At 52.4% G+C, this 21,556-nt stretch overlaps 13 protein-coding genes; 5 read left to right on the forward strand and 8 right to left on the reverse strand.

The window, feature by feature from the left end:
- Nucleotides 1-27: 27 nt before the first annotated feature.
- On the reverse strand, nucleotides 28-3,462 carry CHC_T00003674001 (hypothetical protein). The gene is made up of 4 exons (XM_005714522.1): nucleotides 2,890-3,462; nucleotides 923-2,723; nucleotides 291-795; nucleotides 28-169 (listed from the first exon to the last, which is right to left on the reverse strand). Exons 1-4 carry the CDS (start codon nucleotides 3,460-3,462, stop codon nucleotides 28-30), a joined length of 3,021 nt encoding a protein of 1,006 aa, XP_005714579.1.
- A 402-nt stretch (nucleotides 3,463-3,864) lies between these two features.
- On the reverse strand, nucleotides 3,865-5,060 carry CHC_T00003675001 (hypothetical protein). XM_005714523.1 is given in 2 exon segments: nucleotides 3,865-4,097; nucleotides 4,098-5,060. 1 exon segment carries the CDS (start codon nucleotides 5,058-5,060, stop codon nucleotides 4,098-4,100), a length of 963 nt encoding a protein of 320 aa, XP_005714580.1. The 3' UTR covers nucleotides 3,865-4,097.
- An 812-nt stretch (nucleotides 5,061-5,872) lies between these two features.
- On the forward strand, nucleotides 5,873-8,342 carry CHC_T00010324001 (Serine/threonine protein kinase Membrane). The gene is made up of 4 exons (XM_005714524.1): nucleotides 5,873-6,229; nucleotides 6,617-7,441; nucleotides 7,694-7,954; nucleotides 8,070-8,342. The coding sequence occupies exons 1-4, from the start codon at nucleotides 5,873-5,875 to the stop codon at nucleotides 8,340-8,342; spliced, it is 1,716 nt and encodes a 571-aa protein (XP_005714581.1).
- Nucleotide 8,343: 1 nt separating this feature from the next.
- On the reverse strand, nucleotides 8,344-9,541 carry CHC_T00003677001 (hypothetical protein). XM_005714525.1 is given in 2 exon segments: nucleotides 8,344-8,392; nucleotides 8,393-9,541. 1 exon segment carries the CDS (start codon nucleotides 9,539-9,541, stop codon nucleotides 8,393-8,395), a length of 1,149 nt encoding a protein of 382 aa, XP_005714582.1. The 3' UTR covers nucleotides 8,344-8,392.
- A 292-nt stretch (nucleotides 9,542-9,833) lies between these two features.
- CHC_T00003678001 (hypothetical protein) lies at nucleotides 9,834-10,112 on the forward strand. The gene has a single exon (XM_005714526.1). It carries the CDS (start codon nucleotides 9,834-9,836, stop codon nucleotides 10,110-10,112), a length of 279 nt encoding a protein of 92 aa, XP_005714583.1.
- Nucleotides 10,113-10,862: 750 nt separating this feature from the next.
- Nucleotides 10,863-12,479, forward strand: CHC_T00003679001 (hypothetical protein). Its single transcript, XM_005714527.1, has one exon. The coding sequence runs from the start codon at nucleotides 10,863-10,865 to the stop codon at nucleotides 12,477-12,479; it is 1,617 nt and encodes a 538-aa protein (XP_005714584.1).
- Nucleotides 12,480-12,482: 3 nt separating this feature from the next.
- On the reverse strand, nucleotides 12,483-13,722 carry CHC_T00003680001 (hypothetical protein). XM_005714528.1 is given in 3 exon segments: nucleotides 12,483-12,576; nucleotides 12,577-13,011; nucleotides 13,096-13,722. The coding sequence occupies 2 exon segments, from the start codon at nucleotides 13,720-13,722 to the stop codon at nucleotides 12,577-12,579; spliced, it is 1,062 nt and encodes a 353-aa protein (XP_005714585.1). The 3' UTR covers nucleotides 12,483-12,576.
- A 1,503-nt stretch (nucleotides 13,723-15,225) lies between these two features.
- CHC_T00003681001 (hypothetical protein) lies at nucleotides 15,226-17,311 on the forward strand. XM_005714529.1 is given in 2 exon segments: nucleotides 15,226-17,187; nucleotides 17,188-17,311. The coding sequence occupies 1 exon segment, from the start codon at nucleotides 15,226-15,228 to the stop codon at nucleotides 17,185-17,187; it is 1,962 nt and encodes a 653-aa protein (XP_005714586.1). The 3' UTR covers nucleotides 17,188-17,311.
- Nucleotides 17,312-17,328: 17 nt separating this feature from the next.
- On the reverse strand, nucleotides 17,329-17,826 carry CHC_T00003682001 (hypothetical protein). The gene has a single exon (XM_005714530.1). The coding sequence runs from the start codon at nucleotides 17,824-17,826 to the stop codon at nucleotides 17,329-17,331; it is 498 nt and encodes a 165-aa protein (XP_005714587.1).
- An 808-nt stretch (nucleotides 17,827-18,634) lies between these two features.
- CHC_T00003683001 (hypothetical protein) lies at nucleotides 18,635-18,903 on the forward strand. XM_005714531.1 is given in 2 exon segments: nucleotides 18,635-18,727; nucleotides 18,728-18,903. 1 exon segment carries the CDS (start codon nucleotides 18,635-18,637, stop codon nucleotides 18,725-18,727), a length of 93 nt encoding a protein of 30 aa, XP_005714588.1. The 3' UTR covers nucleotides 18,728-18,903.
- Nucleotides 18,904-19,401: 498 nt separating this feature from the next.
- CHC_T00003684001 (hypothetical protein) lies at nucleotides 19,402-19,611 on the reverse strand. The gene has a single exon (XM_005714532.1). The coding sequence runs from the start codon at nucleotides 19,609-19,611 to the stop codon at nucleotides 19,402-19,404; it is 210 nt and encodes a 69-aa protein (XP_005714589.1).
- A 653-nt stretch (nucleotides 19,612-20,264) lies between these two features.
- On the reverse strand, nucleotides 20,265-20,465 carry CHC_T00003685001 (hypothetical protein). Its single transcript, XM_005714533.1, has one exon. It carries the CDS (start codon nucleotides 20,463-20,465, stop codon nucleotides 20,265-20,267), a length of 201 nt encoding a protein of 66 aa, XP_005714590.1.
- An 82-nt stretch (nucleotides 20,466-20,547) lies between these two features.
- On the reverse strand, nucleotides 20,548-20,652 carry CHC_T00003686001 (hypothetical protein). Its single transcript, XM_005714534.1, has one exon. The coding sequence runs from the start codon at nucleotides 20,650-20,652 to the stop codon at nucleotides 20,548-20,550; it is 105 nt and encodes a 34-aa protein (XP_005714591.1).
- Between the last annotated feature and the right edge of the window lie 904 nt (nucleotides 20,653-21,556).

A 21,556-nucleotide genomic window follows, 5' to 3' on the forward strand; every position in this document is an offset into this window, starting at 1 on the left:
ACCTACTGCACACCCCCCGACACCGCCCTAGCTGCCCGCGCTAGCTGCCACCTCCGCGCGCCGCGAGGCAGACTCGCCGTCCCCCGCGGTCTGGTGCCCGTTGCTCACGTCCATCCACCGACTGATCGCCTCCACAAACGCTTCGGCATCCTCCTCATGAGGGCAGTGTCTACTTGCGCGCGCCACCGCAGAAAAGAACTCAACCATGCCACCGTCAGTATCATCTGTCCGCCTCTCACGCACGCGGGCTCGCCGCCCGCCCCTCGCGTCGCAGCATTCGCAAGACTTACCCGCTATTCACTCGCACAACCGTCGCCCGCGGGTACTGCGCCTCGATCTTGTCGGCCCTTCCCCGCGCGTCGTTCAGCGGGTCCAGCACCCCCTGGAACACCAGCAGCGGCCCGTCGTACTCTTGCAGCAGCTCCGTCAGCGAACGCGGCGGAGGCAGGATCACCCCGCTCGCGAGCACCTCCACCGCCCCGTAGTCGAGCGAGTCCCGCCGGATGTTGTACGCCAGCTGCTCGTCCGCGGCCGCGGGGTTGGTGGGATAAACGGCTTGCAATGTCTTTTGGATGCGCCCACGCAAACTGCGTAGCAGTGCCTCCCCTGCTAGCAAGCGCGCCGTCCGAGACTCCTCCAGGATGTATTTAAACGGGCCGCGACGGGTCGATGCGGGGACGTCACGAACTCGCGCCGATGCGTCCTCGTCTAGACGCCCAGACGAATTTATGAGGCACACCCCAGCGCACACTTCTCCGTATCCATCTGATCCGAACGCCGCGCTAAAGTATCCACCTAACATACCCCATGTGCGGTAGTTCAGAGACGTCGAGAGCAAATCATACAAAAACATGGTTAGGGTAGGGCTTTCAAACTGTGACTCTCAGCATTCATCATTCGCAGTGAATCAGCTTCAGCTTACCTATACTGTTCCCGGCCACGTAGACAGGCCGTTGAACAACTTGCTTGACAAAATCCCAAAGCATTTGCTCCCAGAGCTCTTGAGTATACTGCATCGGTGGTTTCTCAGAGCGTCCAAAACCGATCATGTCAACTGCAAACACGTGGTAATTTTCCTTCAACTTCCGCATACTCCGCCCGTAGTGCTGCGAGCTCGCGCCAAATCCATGCACCAGCAGTAGCGGCGGTTTATCCGGCTGCCCGGCGTTTGCCACACCCTCTTCAACGTAGCGCACCAAAAACCCGTTCCATCTCCAAAACTTGGCCTCATGGTCTCCATCGACGGTTTTCTTTAGCGCCGTATCGCGTCGTGCCATCAAGGTCGCGAACTCTCGCGCCTCGAGAAAATCGAGAATCAACTTCGCACCCTCTCGGTAGAAAAAACGCCATATCCGACCGTTTGCCCTTTCATGCTTGTGCACGATTTCGTAAATCCGACGCGGAGATAGAGCCCCTTGCCGGAACACCTCAGAGAGCGTGCGACCGAGGTCTGGACGCGTGTAAGCATCGGCCTGAAGCAAGTACTCTCTAATTGCAATCTCACCGTATTTGTCCTGCTCAGGATCAATCTCCAGCCCTCTGACAAAATTGAAGTCGTCCTTCACCCGTCTTTCAAACCGTGCTCGGCGGTCCAACCCCCTCGCCGACTCGAAAACCTTCTCAGCAACCTCCTCAAGTGTCATATCGGCGTCATCCAGGCCTGGCCCTGGCAAAATAACTTCTGGTTGAAAGTCCCCAGCCGATGGCACTACTTGCGCCTGCCCCCTTGCCGACCATCTCAAAAAGCTAGGAAACTCATCGGGCAGACTTTCGAAAAATTCAGGATTCTGGTAATCCCACTCGCGTAAGTCTGAGGTCCAAACTTGAACGGAAGCCATTCCGTCAACCAACCTTTCGACACGACTTACCACTTGTCTGGCCTCATGTTCAGCATCCATTCTTACATGAACTCGCTCAGCTTTATAGTCCTTCAAAAACTGTACCACTTCCTTAGCCTCGTCATTTGCAAAGCGCAGCACAAGAACTGACCCACGCGCCTGTAGCTGAGCGCCCAGGCGCTTAGCAGCGGCAATATCTGCATTTGTGGAACGCGGGGTAAGTACTAGCAGCGGGGCCAGTGCGTCAGCAGTGTGGCTGCATGCCGCGTCTAGACCGGCATGGTCTTCAGTGCGCAAGTCGCCAGGGCGGAACCAAACGACGGAACGGGAGACGCGCCGCGGGAGAACAAAACTCTCTTCAGAGAGGCTGGCGGTGCTGACGGTCATGCTGGGGCATATTGACGGGAGCCACATGCGTAGTCGCGATGATGGAAGAGGGGTTGCTGACACAAAGGCCGTGGGGCGAGGGGGACGGTTAGGAGGCGACATTGCGGGCACGTCTGTTGAGTCGAATGCAGAGCGCCAGGGACAAGGAGGCGTGCTTAAACTGTTGCAGTCTGACCAGGCGTCGGGTCTCTGCTCGCTTCTGGGAAGATGAAGAGAAAGATAGGGGTCTAGACGAAAAGGTGTCTCATGGGAGAATATCAAACGCGGGGCGGGGCGGGGATCAACTGCGAGGCTTTCGCGGATCCATTGATTGCAGAAACGCCGCTGGACAACGCCTGTGGTTGGGGAGGAGAGCAATTGGCCCAACCTCTCGCATTGCGAGATGCGGTCACGTTGGCTGCAAAATTTGCACCAACCAAACACGTCGCTACAAGCACTTTGCACAGCCATTGGCGTAATTTCATCCTCCCCGCCCCTCGCGTATCCCCCATTCTTAACCTCCGGCATTCTCCTACAGCAAACTCACTTTATACAAACTGTAGTTACCTTCCTCGTCTCCATCTTGCAACGTTTCTTAGGGTCGATGCGCGACCTAGTTGTGGATAAGCGCAGCCATGCCTCGACTCTTTGCGTTGATGACAACCAAACGAAACTAAACTTCTACTATTGTGTGCATTTGTTTCTCTTCCGCTCGTCTCTTCTTTCTTGATCGCCGCTCTCTCTTTTCTCTTCTATCTAACCGTTCTTTCCGCGTCGTATTTCGCTTTCTCCGGTCTTCTTTCTTTTCCTTCTCTCGCCGGTGACACTCCTGCCATGGTATCTCGTCCCTGTGTCCCTGTTTCCGATCCCATTCCTTCCTGTACCTTCGATTTCGATGTTTCCGATGCGCCGCCTCATCAACCTCTATCTCATTCACGTCAATAGTAACGTCCCCACTCGGCAACCCCTGTATTTGATTCACATTAACCGTGGTGGGCAACTTCTTCCTAGCACTATATCTTGCAAGAGCACGCAGACCAGCCATCGTCAACACAATGTGGAGGGCAGAGATGCTGCCGCCAATTATCAACACTGCCCACAGGTTATTTTCGTTCAGTAATTCCCCAATGATGACGCACGTGATTGCGGTAAACGCCATACTATTGCATAGCACCTCTCTCTCAGTTGGTACCCCTTCGTCTTCGTCTTCGTCGATGTCCTCTGTTTCTTCCCTTTCTTTAAAACGAGCCTTACGCATTGGTACGACAGCGCACGCCTAGCAGATTCCAATCATTGTCCTCGTTCCCGACCCGTTCGAGACGAACATTCAACCTCTCGCCGAGAACGTTTTGTCTCCAGAAACACTTGTGAGCGCTGGCGCAGTCTTGAGGAGGAGTGCTAAGAGAATAGTCGCCTGGCAATCAGGGCGTTGTTTTCCTGGAGAAAGGAGGAGTGTAATCGTGTACGGTTCCAGATTACTTTTACCGCTGTCCGCCGGAGTAGACGGAGAAATGGATAATTAGAACGTAGACGCCTTTCACTCAGTCCCGGTAAGCTTGGTCAATTGAACGAACGTGGCGTGTTGGGATTGATACTACTACGATTTTCGAGATGGAGCAAACGCTCAAATTTGTTTTTCTTCAGACGCTTTAAAAGTGCATAAACCCCAAAATATAGTACAGTTTAAAAATGCTTGCAGCGTAAATTACTCGTCAATACACGTGCACGTGAAAATATCTTGACAGCTCAGGGTAGCCACCCGGTTGCTAGTAGCTCCGCCTTTTCTGACACAGAGTACAAAGCACGTCTTGCTTCAGAAGAATCAAATTTCCCTCTTGAAATATCAGTGAAGTAAAGTAAAGACTGTTTTGTGTTCCGTCCACTACGAAAACCCTAAATGTTGGTTTGTTTCGGCTTGGACCTTGACTTCTTCTCTGGTAGGACAGTCGGTTTGGATATAGTCTTCACCTCCGGCGGAACAATCGGCTCGCCCATGGCATTGACGACCAGCTCCTGGACGAATCGAACTTCCCCTGGTTGATACTCATGCTTGTGATGCTCTGTCAACTCCTGCCCCATGAGCACTGTTTGCAGAACGCTCAAGGGATCAGAGTCCGGAGATAAGATGACTATATTCTCTCCGAAATACTGAGTCTCTAGCTTACTCAACAGCTGCCTCACCCGGACAAAAACGTCATCTGACGAATCGTTGGGAGTGCCGTCCTCTCCGGGCACAGGTCTCCAGCTCGAGTCCAAGCCATCGTTCTCAATAATCACCCCCCGCACATCAGCAAGCTTCCCTCCTTCCATATTCCCAACTCCCCTTGCATCCAGAAACGAGAATTCCGGTACAATTTGCTCCCTTCGGACGTTGAGATTATAGGCCATAATCTCCGCTGTCTCAAAACTGCTCGTAGTGACGCTCGGCCATATCCAAGTTTCACTTCCAACGCCTTCCTTGATTAGTGCCTCTGAGGCGCGCATTGCCTGTTCGACACCCGCGGGCGTCAATCCGTGCATCTTGATCGATAGCTTATTGACGGGGTTGGAATTGCAGACTCCCAGTTTGTCCGACACAGTCTCGCAGGCGCGCATTAGAAAGTAGGTATTCGTCAGCGGTTCTTGCAGAGGGAAAACCCGCAGGCCAGAGGTGGCTTGCGCCGGAAGCGGCAGCTGCGGGACTAGAACACCTGCGATGATGCCTAGGGAAACTTTGGCAAAGTCTCGGCGGGAGACCGCGGACGCAGAGATGCGCGTTCTAGAACACCTGCTGTGAGAGATATTTGGCCGCATTGCGGGGAGGGCCACAGGTTTACCCACGAAGGTGGATACCATAGTAGGTGGAATAAACGCCATGGATTGCGATGAGGAAGACTATGCCGGTTGGTGTGGGTTGTATGCGATTCGGCAGAGGCTGACCGGGCGACGGGTGGCGCTCTTCTTCCTTATCTCTCGTGTCAGAACCGTTTATCAAGAGATGAGAAAGCAGAACGAATGCTGAGCATTTCGAGTAATACGGAGCGTAGCCTTACTGTGCGGATGTGATGAAAAAGGTTGCAGAATTATAGCTCTGCAATGCCGGCTGCGTGCGTGCAAAGCGCCACGGCGCGCAATTGGATAGAGCAGATATTTGTTTCTTGACGCACATTTGCTGTGACGCACATTTGCTGTGACGCACATTTGCTGTGGAATTGCAGAGGCGGATCTATTGCTCCAATTAAAGTCGATTATCCAATTCTTTGATTTTGGTTTTCCTAAACATTTGCCAAAAACACGCTCATTTTCCCGTGAAATCGTGCGTCCATTCTCCTGTGGTTCTCAACTTGCAGAACAAGACATGCTGCCTCCCTGCGGCATTCCGTCTGCAGTATGCAACTGATTTGCTTCTGTTTTTTTGTTTTTGTTTTTGTATTTTTCCACCAGGCTATCCATCCGCCTAGATTTTCAAGGCGATCCAAAAGCGTGTGGCTCTACGCACAAAGCCTTCGGGAAAATTGCCCATCAGTTTGTTGGTGCGACTGGGTCTTGCTTCTTCCTCAGGTGAGCGGAGCCCTTAATCCTCAATCGGTACAGAAAGCCTGCTATAAAGAAGACCTTTCCACGTTTATGTCTGACCGTCATCTTACAACGTCACGGCCCAAAGCACGCCACCCCTGGTCTAAGGAACGATGTCCCAGCCCCAGCGCGTTACGATAGGCTCGTGCGTCAAGTTATCTATAGTCGATGCCAGAGCTCGCGATTATCTGGCCAACGAGCGTACGCTTTTGGCTCACACTCGGACTGCTTTTGCCTGTGTCGGTCTTGGTGTTGCTCTCTCTTCCACGGGGCTAAATACCAACGACCGCAGCTCCGCAAGCATAGGTCTTATGCTTGTCATTCTCGGAGTCATCATCTTTGTCTACGCCACTCCTCGCTACTATTTCAACCTTGTTTCCATAGCCCAGAATTCGTTTGCCCTCGACTACACGACCCCGGCCTTTTTTACGCTCGTAATGCTCACAGCTGCAGCATTATCCTTTTATTTAGTCATCTCGCGGTGACTTTGTGACACGACACGAAATCTCATCTGCCTTTACCTGTATCTCCTAGGTCAACTTTTCACTAGCTTTTCGTTATAATTTAACAATGATATTGCCATATATCCGAGAACAAGTGGGATCGTTTCTGGGATAGATCAGATATCCTCAAAAGGAAGGAACACGAATGGCTGGGCGTGAAATGCTTCGAAAGAAGAATCTGCAAGGCATACAGATGCTTATCTCAATCTCCCTCAATTGGCAAGTGTCCCACGCATAGTGCTTCCCATTCTTGCTCTCTCCGTATTTCTGTTCTGTCTTGGTGTTCTCTTAACTCTTTTACCACTTCACGTTTTTCGTTTGTTCCAACTTGTGTGTGAAGGTATTGTGCTCTAGCAGTCCCTAGTGTACGCCGAAATTATGTCACAGGAGAGATTTCGTCAATTGCAATCTGTTCTTGAGACTGAGGTTGAAGGATATTTGAAGGTCATCAGGAGAATTGGAATACCACGGCGGAGATACTTCCGTCTATCTGGTGCCGTGTTGTACGAATATCCAAGTGGAGAAGATGTGATCCAAAACTTTGACCCTCGGGAGGGTATTGTGTATCGCGTCCTCAACGCGAATAGAGCAAAACGCGAGATAATAATCATGGTTTCCAATCGAAAGAGACACCTCACACTTTTTGCAAAATGCGGTACTGAATACGATCTTTGGAAGGATGCCCTCACAGAGGCGTCGGAGAGAGACATATTTAAGAAATACGAACTCGGGAGGAGACTGGGGAGCGGGTCTTACGGAGAAGTGTTTTATGGCACCCACAGGGAATCGGGGATGCCTGTTGCTATAAAACGAATCGCGAAAACATCAAAAAGCCGATACTTCGAACGCGAAGTCAATGTTGTAAAAAGCATTCATCATTCGAACATTGTCAAAACATACGATATATACGAAACAATGGAGTATTTGTATCTCGTGCTTGAATACATGCGCGGAGGAGAACTGTACGAAGTGCTCGCCAAGGTCGGAACATTGTCTGAAAAGAAAGCCAGCCATGTTATTCGTTCAATTCTGGAGGCTTTGTCTTACTTGCATCGACACGGAATTGTTCATCGTGATTTGAAGCCGGAGAACATTTTATGCAAAAACACGGATCCGAACACATTAGAGGTAAAAATAGCAGATTTCGGGCTCGCTGGCGTTATGGTGACGGCAAAAAAAGTTCAGGCCCTGGATACGGAAGATGAGTTGGTGTCTCCAAGGAGCGAATCCTACAGCCCAAGTAGGCGTATGTTTTCTGAACAATTGCGATCTCTTCTCTCTCCACGTCGCCCCTCTGGGCGCATTGGAGGGGGAAACACCGAACGAACAATTCAAACAGGCATGGATCAACGAGATGCCTTCAACTTCGATGATTGGCACGAGTACGATTTGTATGCCGCCGCAGAAAACGAATTAGTGGGGGCAGATCAGACCATGACCTCCTACGTAGGAAGTCCAGCGTTTTGCGCCCCAGAGGTATTGCGAAAGGTCAAGTATGGACCCCCGGTCGATAGTTGGGGTGTGGGCGTCATTCTCTTCAACATGCTCACTGGAAGGCTTCCGTTTGAAGGGCGTACCGCTAAGGAAACTGTGAAACTTGTGAAAACTGCACAATACGAAATGCCATCAAGAGAATGGAGAGGAATCTCCGCTGAGGCTCAGAGCCTAGTGAAGAGTCTTCTTCAAGAGGACGTAAGTTTAAACGAAACAATTCACTTCAATGCCTGCGTTTATAGAATTTCTTGCGGGCCACCTCTCTGCGAAGTGTTTGCTAACTCTTGTGATTTCTCATTCCCATTCCTATCAGCCGCTCAAAAGACTTAATGCACAAGCAGCAACACATCATCCATGGCTTGAGACGAACTCAGATCACCCGCTTCAACACGATGTCTCCTTGCTCTACAATCGGAGAGCAGCAGTTAAGCGAACAATGAGAGGAGTCATAGCGACGTCCAGGATGAAAACATTAAGCTTGCAGTTACCGGATAAGGGAAAGCTACCTCGGGATGGGAAGAGTATGACGGCTAAGGATCAACTTCTTTTAGCACACATATCTAAATACATGCGCGACGCTTCATAAATATCACTTTACTTAGTTTAGGATAAAGGTTGTTAGTGGGACAAACATGTCTACAGAAATACTAACCCTTCAAATTTCTTAGAAGTGAAACTTTGTTCGCGAACAAGCAGCCTTCCAGAAGGGATTTCGAAAGCAGAAAGCAATGTTGCCGTCTGGCGCGGCTTTCCTGAAGCGGCACTGTTTTCGATTTCTATTGTTCGCAGGGCCAAAATTACGCTATCACCTGTTCCGGGAACAAATTTTGCACTCGAAAAGCCTCGCAAACCGGACGGATCCTGAAGTCCCTTGACATCAATTGCTGTGATCGTCTCAAAGTCTTCGGACGCGATAATCACAGTTTTTCCACCCTTCATTTCATTCTTTGCCGCATCGAAAGGTTCCTTGCTTATTCTTCTTGGCAGGAACACCCACTCTCGTCTTGCCTCTGACCAAAGCACAGCCTCATGCATCAGGTAACCAGGAAATGTAACGCCTGCCACGGCCGCAACTCGGTCGAAACGTCCTGACCAATCCTCATGCGAGACTTGAAAGTTCTTGTCAATGATCTTTACCCATTTGGGATTGTTGTTTTTGATTCGTGTCCCGTCGTTGGGATCTGTAAAACTACGCCCATGTCCACCCACAATCATTCTATCATCTTTCACAACCATCCACTCAGACTTGAAGAATGCTTGTGAGTTATTTCCAGACCCGTCAAGCAACTTCGCCCTCTGAAACGTTGAAGGCACGACCTTCGATGCATCGCCGTCAAACTCATGCTCTGCATTTATCTCCAAAAGCCCTCTCGGCGATACTATTTCAAATAAAGTTCCAGTGCGATCATCGGGCGTCAACAAGTGCCCGTTGAACCACTCAAGCTCGCTCAACTCCATACCTCTACCACCGCTCGGGTGGAAGCCGTCTCTGCCCCTTTCAAAATTCCCATGTGCGCTGAGCTCAATTTCGTCAAGCCATTCTACACTAGAGCCCTCTGGGCCTGCATTCCCAATTTTCGCTGATGGAAACTCAAGCGAGAAGATGCCACGCTTTAAATAGCTCACCCAAGTGTTCGCCTTCGCGCATGATGTTTCTTTGATAGGTGAATTGTGCTTCTCTTGATATCTGCAACTCTCTTTATCGAGATCGGTGATCACCCCGATAACCCATGGCCCATTTTCAAAGTTTCTTGTCAAGGGCGCTGCTGGGCGATGTCTCAGCATAGCCTCGAACGCAGCGACACTCTCACCTGCACGCCTCCCGGATAGCGCACCCGTGAGACGGCCAAGAAAAGCTCCTAAAGCGGAAAATGGATTTGCTCCTCTGCCCTGTGGTTCAAAAATTATCGATCCAGAGAAAAGCACAAGAACGGCGAAAAAGGATATGCGAGTAACCGCCTTCGCTGTGACATATACGGAGCGATGGCGCGCGGTATTGCGAGCATGACGCTGCTTGATGGCAAGAGCGCTGAGGCGGGCGCCAGTGCGGACTTTGACATTGTGGATGGCGCGGGAGATGGATAAGAAGGGGTCATGGGAGCGCGGGGAGGAGGGAGGGGAGTGCTTGTCTTGCTTAGAGGGAGTGCCATCCGGACTGCGCTCGGCGATAGGGGCGGGGCGTGGGCGCCCTGTCGCAAGATCGGAAAGACACGACTCGCTCATGTTCGGCCGGGAAAAGCTGCGACTGTGGGCAGTCATCGCCCCTCGCCGTGTGTTATTGTTCATGCTTCCATTTTCGTACCGCTACGGGCGGTATTTGCTCGATGAGAAGCTGTATCAAGAGGAATGCAGTTAAACCAGGATCAAAAAGCTGATGATAAGAGATAAGTCGACGGGGAGGGTTGTGGTCGATGTGCGTATCGACGGTGAGTATGGGGAAGAAAAGGTCTTTCGCTGCCTTTGATAGGGCTTGTGCGAGTCGCTGTGCGTTGAATGACTTGAAAGTTGACGGGAGGCTGTGGCGAAGTTTAAGAGAGCAGCTCTCTTGGGCAAAAAATGGCGGTCTCGAATGACGAGAAGCAAGAGAGATATGCCTCCGCTTCACTGTTTAACACAGTTGAGGCCCTCAACAATTGTGCTGTTGTGACGTCCTCACCGCGACGTCGATCGGCTTACGTCTGGCTGGCCTCTATGATACAATGCAGTGACGTCTGTTGATGGTAGAATCTTGGCTGTTTCAGGTCCAATGTTCGTTTTGATTTCGAAACCTCAACTCAGCCAGTTGTGTGCTTTGCAGTTCACGTCAAATTTTCGATTAGACTTGACATGAATGATCAATGATCTAATCGATCCTCCATAATGGATTTGGCACTGTACAGGTATGATAGTCGGTCGCGGTCCTGTCGTAGTTTTCAACATTTTGAGAATCATGCTAATTTTCCCCAAATTTCGTTGCCCGATCAAGGGATCAATTTTCCCTCCAAAGTCCGGTGCCGTGAAAAATCGCGGGCGACATAGAGTCTGAGTGAGCTGTACTCCCCACTATTCCTCCTCAACAATCCCATTCCAGTCACCGCCAGTGCGGTAAGCAACTCTCAACACTATAATGATGGCACCACAAGGAGGGTCACGCTTCGGCGTTGACCCATCGGTCCTCAAGGAAAATGCTTCCGAACAGAAGGGCGAGAATGCCCGCATTTCCTCCTTCGTCGGTGCTCTAGCCATCACAGATCTCGTCAAGACCACATTGGGTCCCAAAGGCATGGATAAGATTCTGCAATCCGCCGGGGGTGACGTGCAAGTAACTAACGATGGTGCCACTATCCTCAGCAACATCTCCATTGACAATGCTGCCGCAAAAGTTCTCGTCGAAGTGTCAAAGGTTCAGGACGACGAAGTGGGCGACGGAACCACAAGCGTATGCGTTCTTGCGGGTGAGCTGCTGCGCGAAGCAGAAAAACTCTTGGAGTGTAAGATCCATCCCCAAACTATTATCGCGGGTTACAGAATGGCTACTGATGCCGCTGCAAAGGCACTGGAGGAATCCACCGTTGACAACGGCGCGGATCCAGAAAAGTTCAGAACTGATTTGCTCAATATTGCCAGAACTACCCTTTCGTCCAAAGTTTTGTCCCAAGCCCGCGATCACTTCGCCACTATTGCTGTGGACGCCGTCTTACGACTTCGCGGATCTACCACTCTTGACCACATTCAAATCATCAAAAAGTCGGGCGAAAGTCTCGCCGATTCTTGGTTGGAGCCAGGTTTCATTTTAGAGAAAAAGCTTGGTGTCGGACAACCAACTCGTGTTGAGAATGCTAAGATTCTCATCGCCAACACTGCCATGGACACAGACAAGGTCAAGATTTATGGATCTCGCATAAGGGTGGACTCTCTTAAGCGCGTTGCGGAAATTGAGGATGCCGAAAGGGACAAGATGATCGCCAAGTGCGATCGCATCCTTGCCCACGGTTGCAATGTGTTTGTCAACCGGCAGCTCATTTACAACCGACCAGAGCAATACTTCACGTCAAAGGGTATTGTCGCTATTGAACACGCCGATTTCGATGGGGTGGAGCGCCTGGCCCTCGTGACTGGCGGTGAAATTGTCTCTACATTTGAAGATCCTGAGAGTGTCCAGCTTGGACATGCAGATGTCGTAGAAGAGGCGATGATTGGAGAGGATACTGTCATTCGTTTTGTGGGCTGCACTGCTAACGAGGCATGCACCGTGGTGCTCCGAGGTGCCAACATGCAGCTTCTTGACGAAGCTGAAAGAAGTCTGCACGATGCATTGTGCGTTTTGTCCCAAACTGTTGGAGAAACCCGAACAGTCCTCGGTGGGGGGTGTGCAGAAACACTGATGGCCCATGCTGTTGATGAGGTGGCGAAGAAAACGCCTGGGAAGAAAGCCCTTGCCGTCGAGGCCTTTGCGAGAGCCCTCAGGGCTCTCCCAGAAATCATCGCAAGCAATGCAGGTTATGATTCGCATGAGATTGTCGCACAGTTGCGAGCCGCACATGCGGAGGGCAATAAGACCGCTGGTCTTGACATGAATCGAGGCTGTGTCGGCGATGTCCGTAAACTAGGTATTACCGAGAGCTTCAAACTGAAACGCCAGATGCTTTCGTCCGCCGTTGAAGGAGCGGAAATGATTATTCGAGTGGACGATATCCTTAAGGCTGCTCCCAGAGAGCGCGACAACCCACATCCGCATATGTAGACATGTGACTCACACGTCCCCGTTGAAGAGGTTTAGATCTGCAGTGTAAAGAGAAGAAGCCTGTCGGCGTTTGCTAACTACATGTAGTTATCGATAATTAGCAGCACGGAGGGATGGGCTCTCGTTGCTGAAAGATTCGTTCGCCTTCGCCTTCAACAAGGCGACCGAGGAAAAGGTTTCGTTCCAAATAGTCGTTGATTACTTTGGCCGTCTGGTCGGGCTGATCTTCATGAACAGCATGTCCGGCCGTGGGTATCAAAATGTTTTGAAACTTGCCTTGCATCTGGGCGATCATAAGGTGCTTGTCCAAGCGATCGACGCTCGCCAGGACGAGCATTTTGGCCACATCGACCGACAAAAATAAAGAGCTCAGTCCTTGAAACCAGCCCCTCCAATAGCCCTCACTCTGCTCCAAGTCAGTACGCCATGTCCATCTGTCTTTATTCGTTGCCCGTACCAACTGTGGAGGCACAGACAGCCTCGCGGACTCCGTGTTCCGTACATGCCCCGCTTTCGTGACATAGCGGACTGCCTTTTGCACAGTGCCAAACGACGCAGGCCTCGCGCGCAACCAATGGACCATGTAAGGCAGTGCCGACATAGCCGTGCCTTCAACCACGTCAATAACAACAAGACCGACAATCCTCTCCAAATGCTTCGAAGCAGTTAACCTAGCAGCAATGGCGCCACCCATGGAATGTCCAATGACTACCAGCCGCGGTACTTGAGTGCCACGTTGCTTGAAAAAGGTCCGGACAAGCTCTGCCGCATCGGCCACCTGCGTCTCTGCGGACAGATCGGTATCATCATCAGCGACGGAATTGCCATGGCCGCGTGCGTCAAAGGCGATGACAGGACATCGTTTGCGAAGCTTATCGGCGACAAGAGCCCAGCTAAGCGCGGAGTGGCCGCCACCGTGTAAGAAGAGGAGACAAAAGTCAGAAGAGGGGGTGAAGGAGGCGTGATAGAGGCGGAAGACTGCGTTTCGCGAAGGGACGTGGAGATCGAGGCTATGGTCGAAGCAGTCCGTCCAACTGCGTGGGGAAAAGTCGTCGGCTGTTGGTGCGGGTGAGGCCGAGGGAGAGGGCGAAGCAGAGTGCAGTACGCCGGCGGAGGGACGGCGGATTGCAGGCAAGGATGCGGAAGGGGATGTCGGGGCACGGTCGGGAAATCGAGTAGGTCTGGATAGAGAGGGCGGGGGAGGCATTGAAGTGGAGGGCTTTGCAGAAGAAGGTGGTTTCATTTGGGTCAGTGTGATGGGTGAACGATGATGCTGAATGCGCGCAAGGAGATGCCGCTGCTCCGTCTCAAGCGAAGGCGGAGGGTTACGGGATTCTTGATGACGTGGTCTCCTGCCGTACAGTGCTGTGGCATACACGTGTCGATGATGAAAGTGAACAGCTGCCTCTCGCGGCGCTCCAGCCCATGGATTCGACGTGCTACCCTTCGAAGGGTACTGCACAGTACAACACAGTACAACACAGGCAAAGTTAGACTCTTTTGTAATGTGCTGTAAGGATAGCTGAGTGTAGCGTTGCTCGTCTGTGGAATACAATATGCACCCACACTGGACGCAGTATTTATTGTACAGTTGAGGTGGCGCTACCGAAGGTTATGCTCCGCGGCGCTGTGACATTGTAGGGTACGGTATCAGGTGCAGTAATTCACGTATTTCCAAGCAGGTGTTCGCTCGGACTGGAGGGATGCACTTGTCATTCCGCACGGATACTAAACACAAATGAAAGGCTACCCGCTCAGCGTATTGTACAGTGGATTCCAGAGGGGAAATTGGCCCGAGCAGACACGGCAGATGCAGCATGCTCTGTGGAAGATATCAAGGAGCGCCTGCACGTGGAGCCAAAGAGGCTCTCGTATTTGATGGTGCCCTGAGGGCACCGTCACATCACACCACCAGCAAACCTCATCACACAGACACATAAACTTTAGCTTGCCGCACTCAACATTTCGTCTCAAGAGGTACACGACTCCATGTCCTGTAGACAGCTCGCTCGCGCTGCATTCCCACCAACACGAGAGAGTTATCGACAACCTCAGGCATCTCGTTGCGCATCTTTCCACACGAGTGCCAGTCAGGGCCCTGCATGAAAACGGGGTGGACGTTTTCCAGTCCCCGTCTGCAACCTGTCCTCCAGTAGCCATGCAGCGAAGCCAAATATCGATGCAGGTAACAGGGCGTCTCAAAATAACAGACGTGTCTCTCCTTTTTTAAGCAAATTACGAAACAGTCTGCCCCTATTATTGCAGGCCGTTTCGCGTCTGAAGGGCTTGGTCTGCAAGGTTTTGCCCAGCAGGGGTTCAGCCAGCATGGGCGCCTTCCACTGCCCTCCAAATTGACACCGACTTGAAAAAAACACGGTACAGCACAGCAGGTACTATTGTATTGTGCCGCATTCCTTGTGGGAGCGTTCCACTTGCTGGGCCGCTGCATTCAAAACTGTGGACCGTCCTATGGGGTAGCCGCTGAGCGGGGTGCGCTGTCAGGGATATGTGTACTGTAATCTACCCAAGTAGCCTTCACCAGCGCAGATACATTGGAATCGTGCGAAAGAATCGTCGGCATGTGGCTGAGGATGAGGAGCAGGGGCCACGGTGCGTACGAAGCGAAGGCGGTATCGACCAATAATTTTGCACATTGAGATGAGGGGGAATTTGTGGAGGTGACGGATGCAGGGACACGAGGGAGATTGCGGTGACGTGGTCCCCTCGGGGCGGTAGCAGCGGGCAGATGTCGCGTGTGCGCCGTTTTTTGCAGCCTTGCTCCTCCCACTGGGACCACTCTCCCCTTTTTGGGTTACTCAATCTGGAGACCGTGTGGTTTCTCGTGCACCCTACACAGGTTCCCCAACCTATAACCAAACCAACCCCCTCTGCGCCTCCTCATCTCTCATCCCCGACTTTTTCATGCCACCCTGCTTCCCTACCTACACCTACACCTGCGCTCTCTGATACTCTCCGCCCCCCACCACCAGACACCATCTCCTCCTCCCCGCGCAGCTACTCCCACAAATCTCACCTACCTCCATGCTACGACCCCTTGCCTGTGCAACTCACACATAAAATCTCTCACCACCCCCACGGCACGATGGAACAAGACGATGTCGAAATGACTTCCCCGGCCCCAAGCTCGGAGCCATCCCGCAGCCCCCCAACCTCCCCGTCTTTGCAACTGCTCACTACCCCCGAGCCGTCCACATCCGGTCGCATCTCCATGCCTACCCTCCTCCCACCACCCCCGCTTCCTCAGATCTCTGCCTCTCCTGTCACACCAGCCCCTCCTATCCACCAGCTGGCCCCATCTCCTGATCACAAGCCTTTCACTTCCTCTGTCGGAACTCTGGAGTCATTCTTAGGGGCAGCATCTCGCCAGTCTAAATGGGCTCTTGTGCTCTTGTTGCCCAGCCGCTTTTCCGCCCCTTCTTCCACAGCACCAGCCACCCGCCCGGCTTGGGGTGCGGGAGCCTACCACCAACCCAAGAAGCTCTTCGGCCTTGGACATATTGCAGACAAAATCCTCATGTGGAGGCGCACGAAAGGCTCCTCGGATGCCGACCGATACCAAGCATTCTTTCCTGTTGACGGTCATCCCCATCTGGCTCTTCTAGACCCCCGCTCCGGTGAAAGATTGGCTGTCTGGGGAAATCAAGATGGTCAAGGCATGGAATCATACAATTCTATCACAGATGATTTATGGAATGTCGTTCTTGAAGACCTCGACAAATTTTTGGAGTCCCATAGTCTGGAAGACGGAGCTCTAGGTCCCGTCCACCTCCGGGAGAAGTCTTGGGCTGTTCGTACTCGCCGTGTCACTGAACGAGCTTCTGTCAGTTGTCCCAACCTACCTCCGACCTCGGTCATGGATGACGAGGAAGCCGCTATTGCAGCAGCCATCGCCGCCTCGCTTGCCGAGGCTGAAAATAACGACCAAAAGTCATCGGATAATGACTATTCCGACGATTGTGATTCTAGTGGTTCAAGTGACGAAATTTTGAGCACCGATAGCATAGCCGGTGAAGGCACCACGTCCGCGGAACAGGCTTCATCCGGGTCGGAGGAGACGGCTACTCCATCTGAGGGCTCCAGCGAGATCGGATCATTGAGTATGGACATCTCAACAAGGCTCGACGAAACTCGACGTGCCGTCTCAATGCCTGTCCCCATCCCATCCCACGCACAAGACCCAAGCCCGTCGTCGATCGAATCTCTTTCGCACTCCTACATCGAGCGCATGGACTCTCGTTTTCGCTCCAACACTAACCCCGCGCTGCTCGAAGCGCGTCGTCTTCGGCAAGAACAAGACGAGGAGCTGGCACGCTCGCTCCAAGAAGATCGGAAACGCAACCTTCAGGAGCAGCTCACGGCTGCCAAGCGCGCGGCAGAGAAGACGCAGCAGCTGGCAGCGGTGGTACGGCTGCCCGATGAGCCTCTGGAAGACTCGGTGGAGGCGTTGACAATCGCGCTGCGTGTGGCCGGCGGCGCAAGGATTGCACGTAGATTCAGCGGCAGGGACAAACTCAGGAGCGTGGCCGATTTTGCGACGGCAGAGATCGGATGCATTGACCTTTTGAGAAAAGACCCGAAGAGGGTGCTCAGGATTGCCGGCGGGGAGCTGTCGACCGGCAGCTGGGAGACAAGGCTGGAGGAGATGGGGCTTAGCAGAAGGACGATGTTGATTCTAAACACAGAATGAGACCCGCGTGTAGGCATGTCTTTGTATCCATACTTGAGAAGAGGCACTCGACTGGAGGCGTTTGTAGAAAAGGAATTGTGGTCACCCACTTGTAAATTATGTCATTTCGCGATTGCACATGAAACACCTTGTTCACTTCACTCACGTACCGTTACAGCCGAGGTGCGCCGACCCGCACGAGTCGCCCCTCGCGGCTTTCCCCTCTGCCCTGCGCTCCCTAAAGAAGTGTCTCATGAGCTCTGCGGCCTCGTCCTCCAACACGCCGCCGCGTACATCTCGAAACGTGTGAAACGGATGTTTCTCCTCATGCACGGGTAGCCACGTGCCACACACGCCAAGCCTCAAGTCTTTGGCGGCGTAAACGACGGCGTCGACTCTGGCGAGAGCAAGTGCGCTAAGACACATAGGGCACGGCTCCAGAGTCGAGTACAGAGTGGTGTCGTGCAGCCGCCAGTTGCCAGCGGCGGCGGCGGCGCGGCGCACGCAGAGGATCTCGGCATGCGCAGTGGGGTCGTGCAGCGACTCGACGAGGTTGTGTGCCGCGGAAAGGACGGCCCCGGAACTGCACACCAGGACGGCGCCGACCGGGACTTCGCCCGGACTATAGGCGCGGCGCGCTTGCGCGAGCGCTTCGCGCATGGGCTCGAGATGCGCCACGGTCGTGCAGAGAGTTCGTGGGGATGGGCGTAGGCGATGCAGGGGGGGACGGCGTCAGGAAGGAGAGAGCACAGCGACGGTTGGGGGGGATGAAGGGGTGCGGATGAAGGGGTGCGAGTGAAGGTAGGGAGAGATGCCAATGTGGAGGGCCGGGGGGCTGGATTAGGGTTTTGTAAGAGCAGGATGGATGATACAGTACAGATCTGTACTGTAGTGGGACGGAAAATGACGGGAGATGGTGGGACGGTGGGAGATGGTGGGACGGTGGGAGATGGTGGGAGGTGGGAGATGATGTTTTGCGGTTCTTTTTGCGCAGTTTCTAAATAAACAGAACGGCGTGGCGCAGTTTCTAAAATACACGGAACGCGGTTGCCCAGCTTCTAAATACCCTTCGAAGGGTAGACCCAATACTCTCTCAATAAAGTCGACCATTCAAGGGTAGACGAAACGGCGTTGCCCCATGGTGTCGTTTCAGGTTGAGGCTTTTGTGAGACAGGGGAAGTCTCGGGGAGAGGAGGCAGGGTGTCGTTTCAGGTTGAGGCTTTCGTGGGACAGGGGACTTCTCGGGGAGAGGAGGCAGGGTGAGCACGTGAAGCTTGTGGGGTGTTGTCACGAGTATGGACTTTGGTTCAAGTGCGTGTGAATAACGCAACCTCTCTCGGCTTTTTGCGCCTTGTTCGGTAGGAAAGGGAGTATGTGGACGTGTTTTTCTCCATGGTTTTCACCATGTTTTTCTCCATACTTTTCTCCATACTTTTCTCCATGTTTTTCCCCAGCAAAGCTTGATGGCATGGTGCAAGTCAGGAAATCAGTACTGAAGAGTCATCTTTCTCCAACTACAGCACCATGCAAGTGCAATGCCATTACCACAATACCATTTTAACTAAGACAACCGCCGCTCCCCTCACTTGGTACGTTTTTCTTTATGTCGTGAAGGTTCGAGTAGCCGAATTCTTTGTAGGGATATGCGTGAAGCTGCAGGGTGAGGCTTGAAAATAAGTAACCAACAATAATAGTGGGGACTGTTCTGCATACGAGCAACCAGTTTATCTCGCGAAATCAACCTTGCTGTACCTACGTTGTTTTTCACTTCACGATATCTTGGTTCACACACCCTATCGCATGACCAGGATATCAAGATCTTTGTGTATGTAGCGCACGAAAAAATGGTCTGGTTGATCGGAAGGCAGGGGAGCACGGATGGCGGGGACAATGGCGTTGCTGATTGAGAAAGTCAGGGTAGGTTGATAGTGGACTTTCACTTTTGAATAAGCCAATGCGCTGCGAGATGAGATCTCACCCCAGGGTCTTCAATGACAGCCAACGTGAAATGCCAGCGGCCAATACAGGGAAGTTGTAACCGGCGAGCGGGAAAAGGTGGCTATGAATCGGGCGTAGGCGTTTCCGGAATGCGAAGGGCATGCCGGATGATGCGGTGAAGAGTGCGGACGTTGTAGTTGATGTCTTTAGCAACGCGGGCTTGACGGCGTGCGGCGTGACAAGGGATGGGACTGCGAAAGGGAATGCCAGATGAGATGCTGCCCCCCATGTTCGATATTAAAAGGCACCGGGGGAGCGGGTAGGGCGACGGCAATTCAGCACCGGATGGAGAAGCTGTGATGTTGGTGGAAGCCGGATTTCACCGCCGAATAAGCCACGCGGCTGTGGAATGGGATGAGATGGGATGAGATGAGATGAGATGAGATGAGATGAGATGAGATGAGATGAGATGGGATGAGATGGGATGAGATGAAAGGATTGCTGCATTGCTGCGTGACCTTTACTGGACAGCAATTGTAAGAGCAAATATGGATAGATAGATGGCGAGGCAGACCGAGAAACCAAGCGGAAGTGGAAGCACGGTTTCACTGCTGAACAGGCCACGGTGCTGCGAGATGAGACTTTGCGGGAGGTTCTTCGATGTCAGCTATCGTTCAATGATAACAGGCCCCACGTTTATCTCTTCAGGACATGTTCTAAATGCTAGATATGCCAGGATTTTAAACACGCGTTTCGTGTCGACAGCACGAATACTGACAAACTTAACTATCTTTTGTCCTCGATTCAGAGCCGTGAGTGTTCGTGTCCGAGATTGCATCACAAAAGAACTGACACAAGCAAGTCAGTCTGCATTCGCCTGAATGCACACCAAATCCTCTGCTTATGATACTTTATCAAAAACGACGCGGGACAGCAGTATATAAGTCCCGTTGGAGTCCGTCTCGCATCTTTACCTTAACTATTCGACACGATGTACGGGGAGTTGTTTTTATGCTGAAATGCATCTCCTTGCATCCCTTCACAGCGTGCGCCCATTCCATCCGCCGCACGCTTCCATACTACTTTTTTTAGCAAGGAGCGTGCTGCACTTCATGATGACTAACTGAGACTGTTTACTCGTTTTGTTTGTTGGCGTAGGTTCAAGATGGGGCCCCTAGAAGACCATGGCGCGCCGTAGGCCCCAGTGCTATGCCTTGCCCTCGGATCGCAGTGCTGTTTTCGACCCGCGCACATCTCGGCCCGTTGTTGTGTTTGGGTTGAAAACGGCGCTGAACGAACAGTTGGGATGTTCGGGAGTGGCCCAGCAAGGCATGCACTGGATCGTCGCAGGACCACCGCATCAGCCTTCATGGCTGAGGACTGCGCTGGTCGCGTCTCTTCACGGCCCGTGGGACGGTCGTGGAGAGGTGTCGCATAGAAGGCTCAAGATCTCAAGAGACCAAGGCTAGGGGAAGATAGGTGCTCGGGTGCGTGGCTCGGCATGGGCGCATGCTGGGGGCGGACACCGGGCGGAACCGGGTCACCCATTGACAAATGTTGATGGGCAAGATCCGGGGGGTTGTCGTCGCTCACTACGGTGTGAGGCGTCAAGGGGGTCTTCGTTCACGACTGTTGGACGGGGGCAGGTGGGTCCTCACTCATGACGGTGGGTGAGACCTCGGTCGGGTCCTTTGCACATTGCGGTGTGCGGGGAAGGATGGCTCTCACTCGCGACGGTGGGTGGGAGCGGGATGTCTCTCTTTCACTGCGGTGGAAGGGGGAGCTCTCGTTCACGACGGTGGACGGGAGCACGACTATGCTCCTCGTTATTTTGGTGTTCAACTACTGTACCTGTTTTATGGTTGTTCATCAAAGTACAGGGGAGTGCCCCTCGCTCACGACGGTGGGTGGGGGGATGTGATGCCTTCATCGTTTTCTTGTTCATCCCGCGGTCTTATGGATGTTCAAGAAAACGTATGGCGGCATAAAACGTTTTTGTTTGTGACCTGTCCGTCCTGTCCGTCCTGTCCGTCTGCTCGTTACTTCTGGCTGCTGATAAATTCCTGGAGACTCTCAAGCTTTCATTACGATTCCTCTGCTCTCAATACTTTCTCATACTACTCGAGAAGAAGCGATGGGCAGATGAAAAAGGAGCGTAATACAAGCAGTAATTGAGGTTGTGCATTTAAGAGCTTGTATCCATGACGGACGACAAGTTTTAAGTTTCAACGTTTCAACATGTTCGCCGCACAAACACCTCTGCCTCTATGCCTACTCTGCTTTATCATCATTACTTTCACAAGACTGTTAAACATTTCAAGCTGTTTGTCCACCTCGCTACATCACCATCTCACATGGTCTCTTCTGCGCTCTTCTGTGAGCGTAAATCCGTGAGCACAGCTAGTAAACAAGTCTTTTGTGTGTTATTCTCACTTGATGTAAATTACTTTTC

This window comes from Chondrus crispus, genomic scaffold (genome assembly GCF_000350225.1).
Source record: "Chondrus crispus Stackhouse genomic scaffold, scaffold_2, whole genome shotgun sequence".
NCBI classification, from domain to species: Eukaryota; Rhodophyta; class Florideophyceae; order Gigartinales; family Gigartinaceae; genus Chondrus; species Chondrus crispus.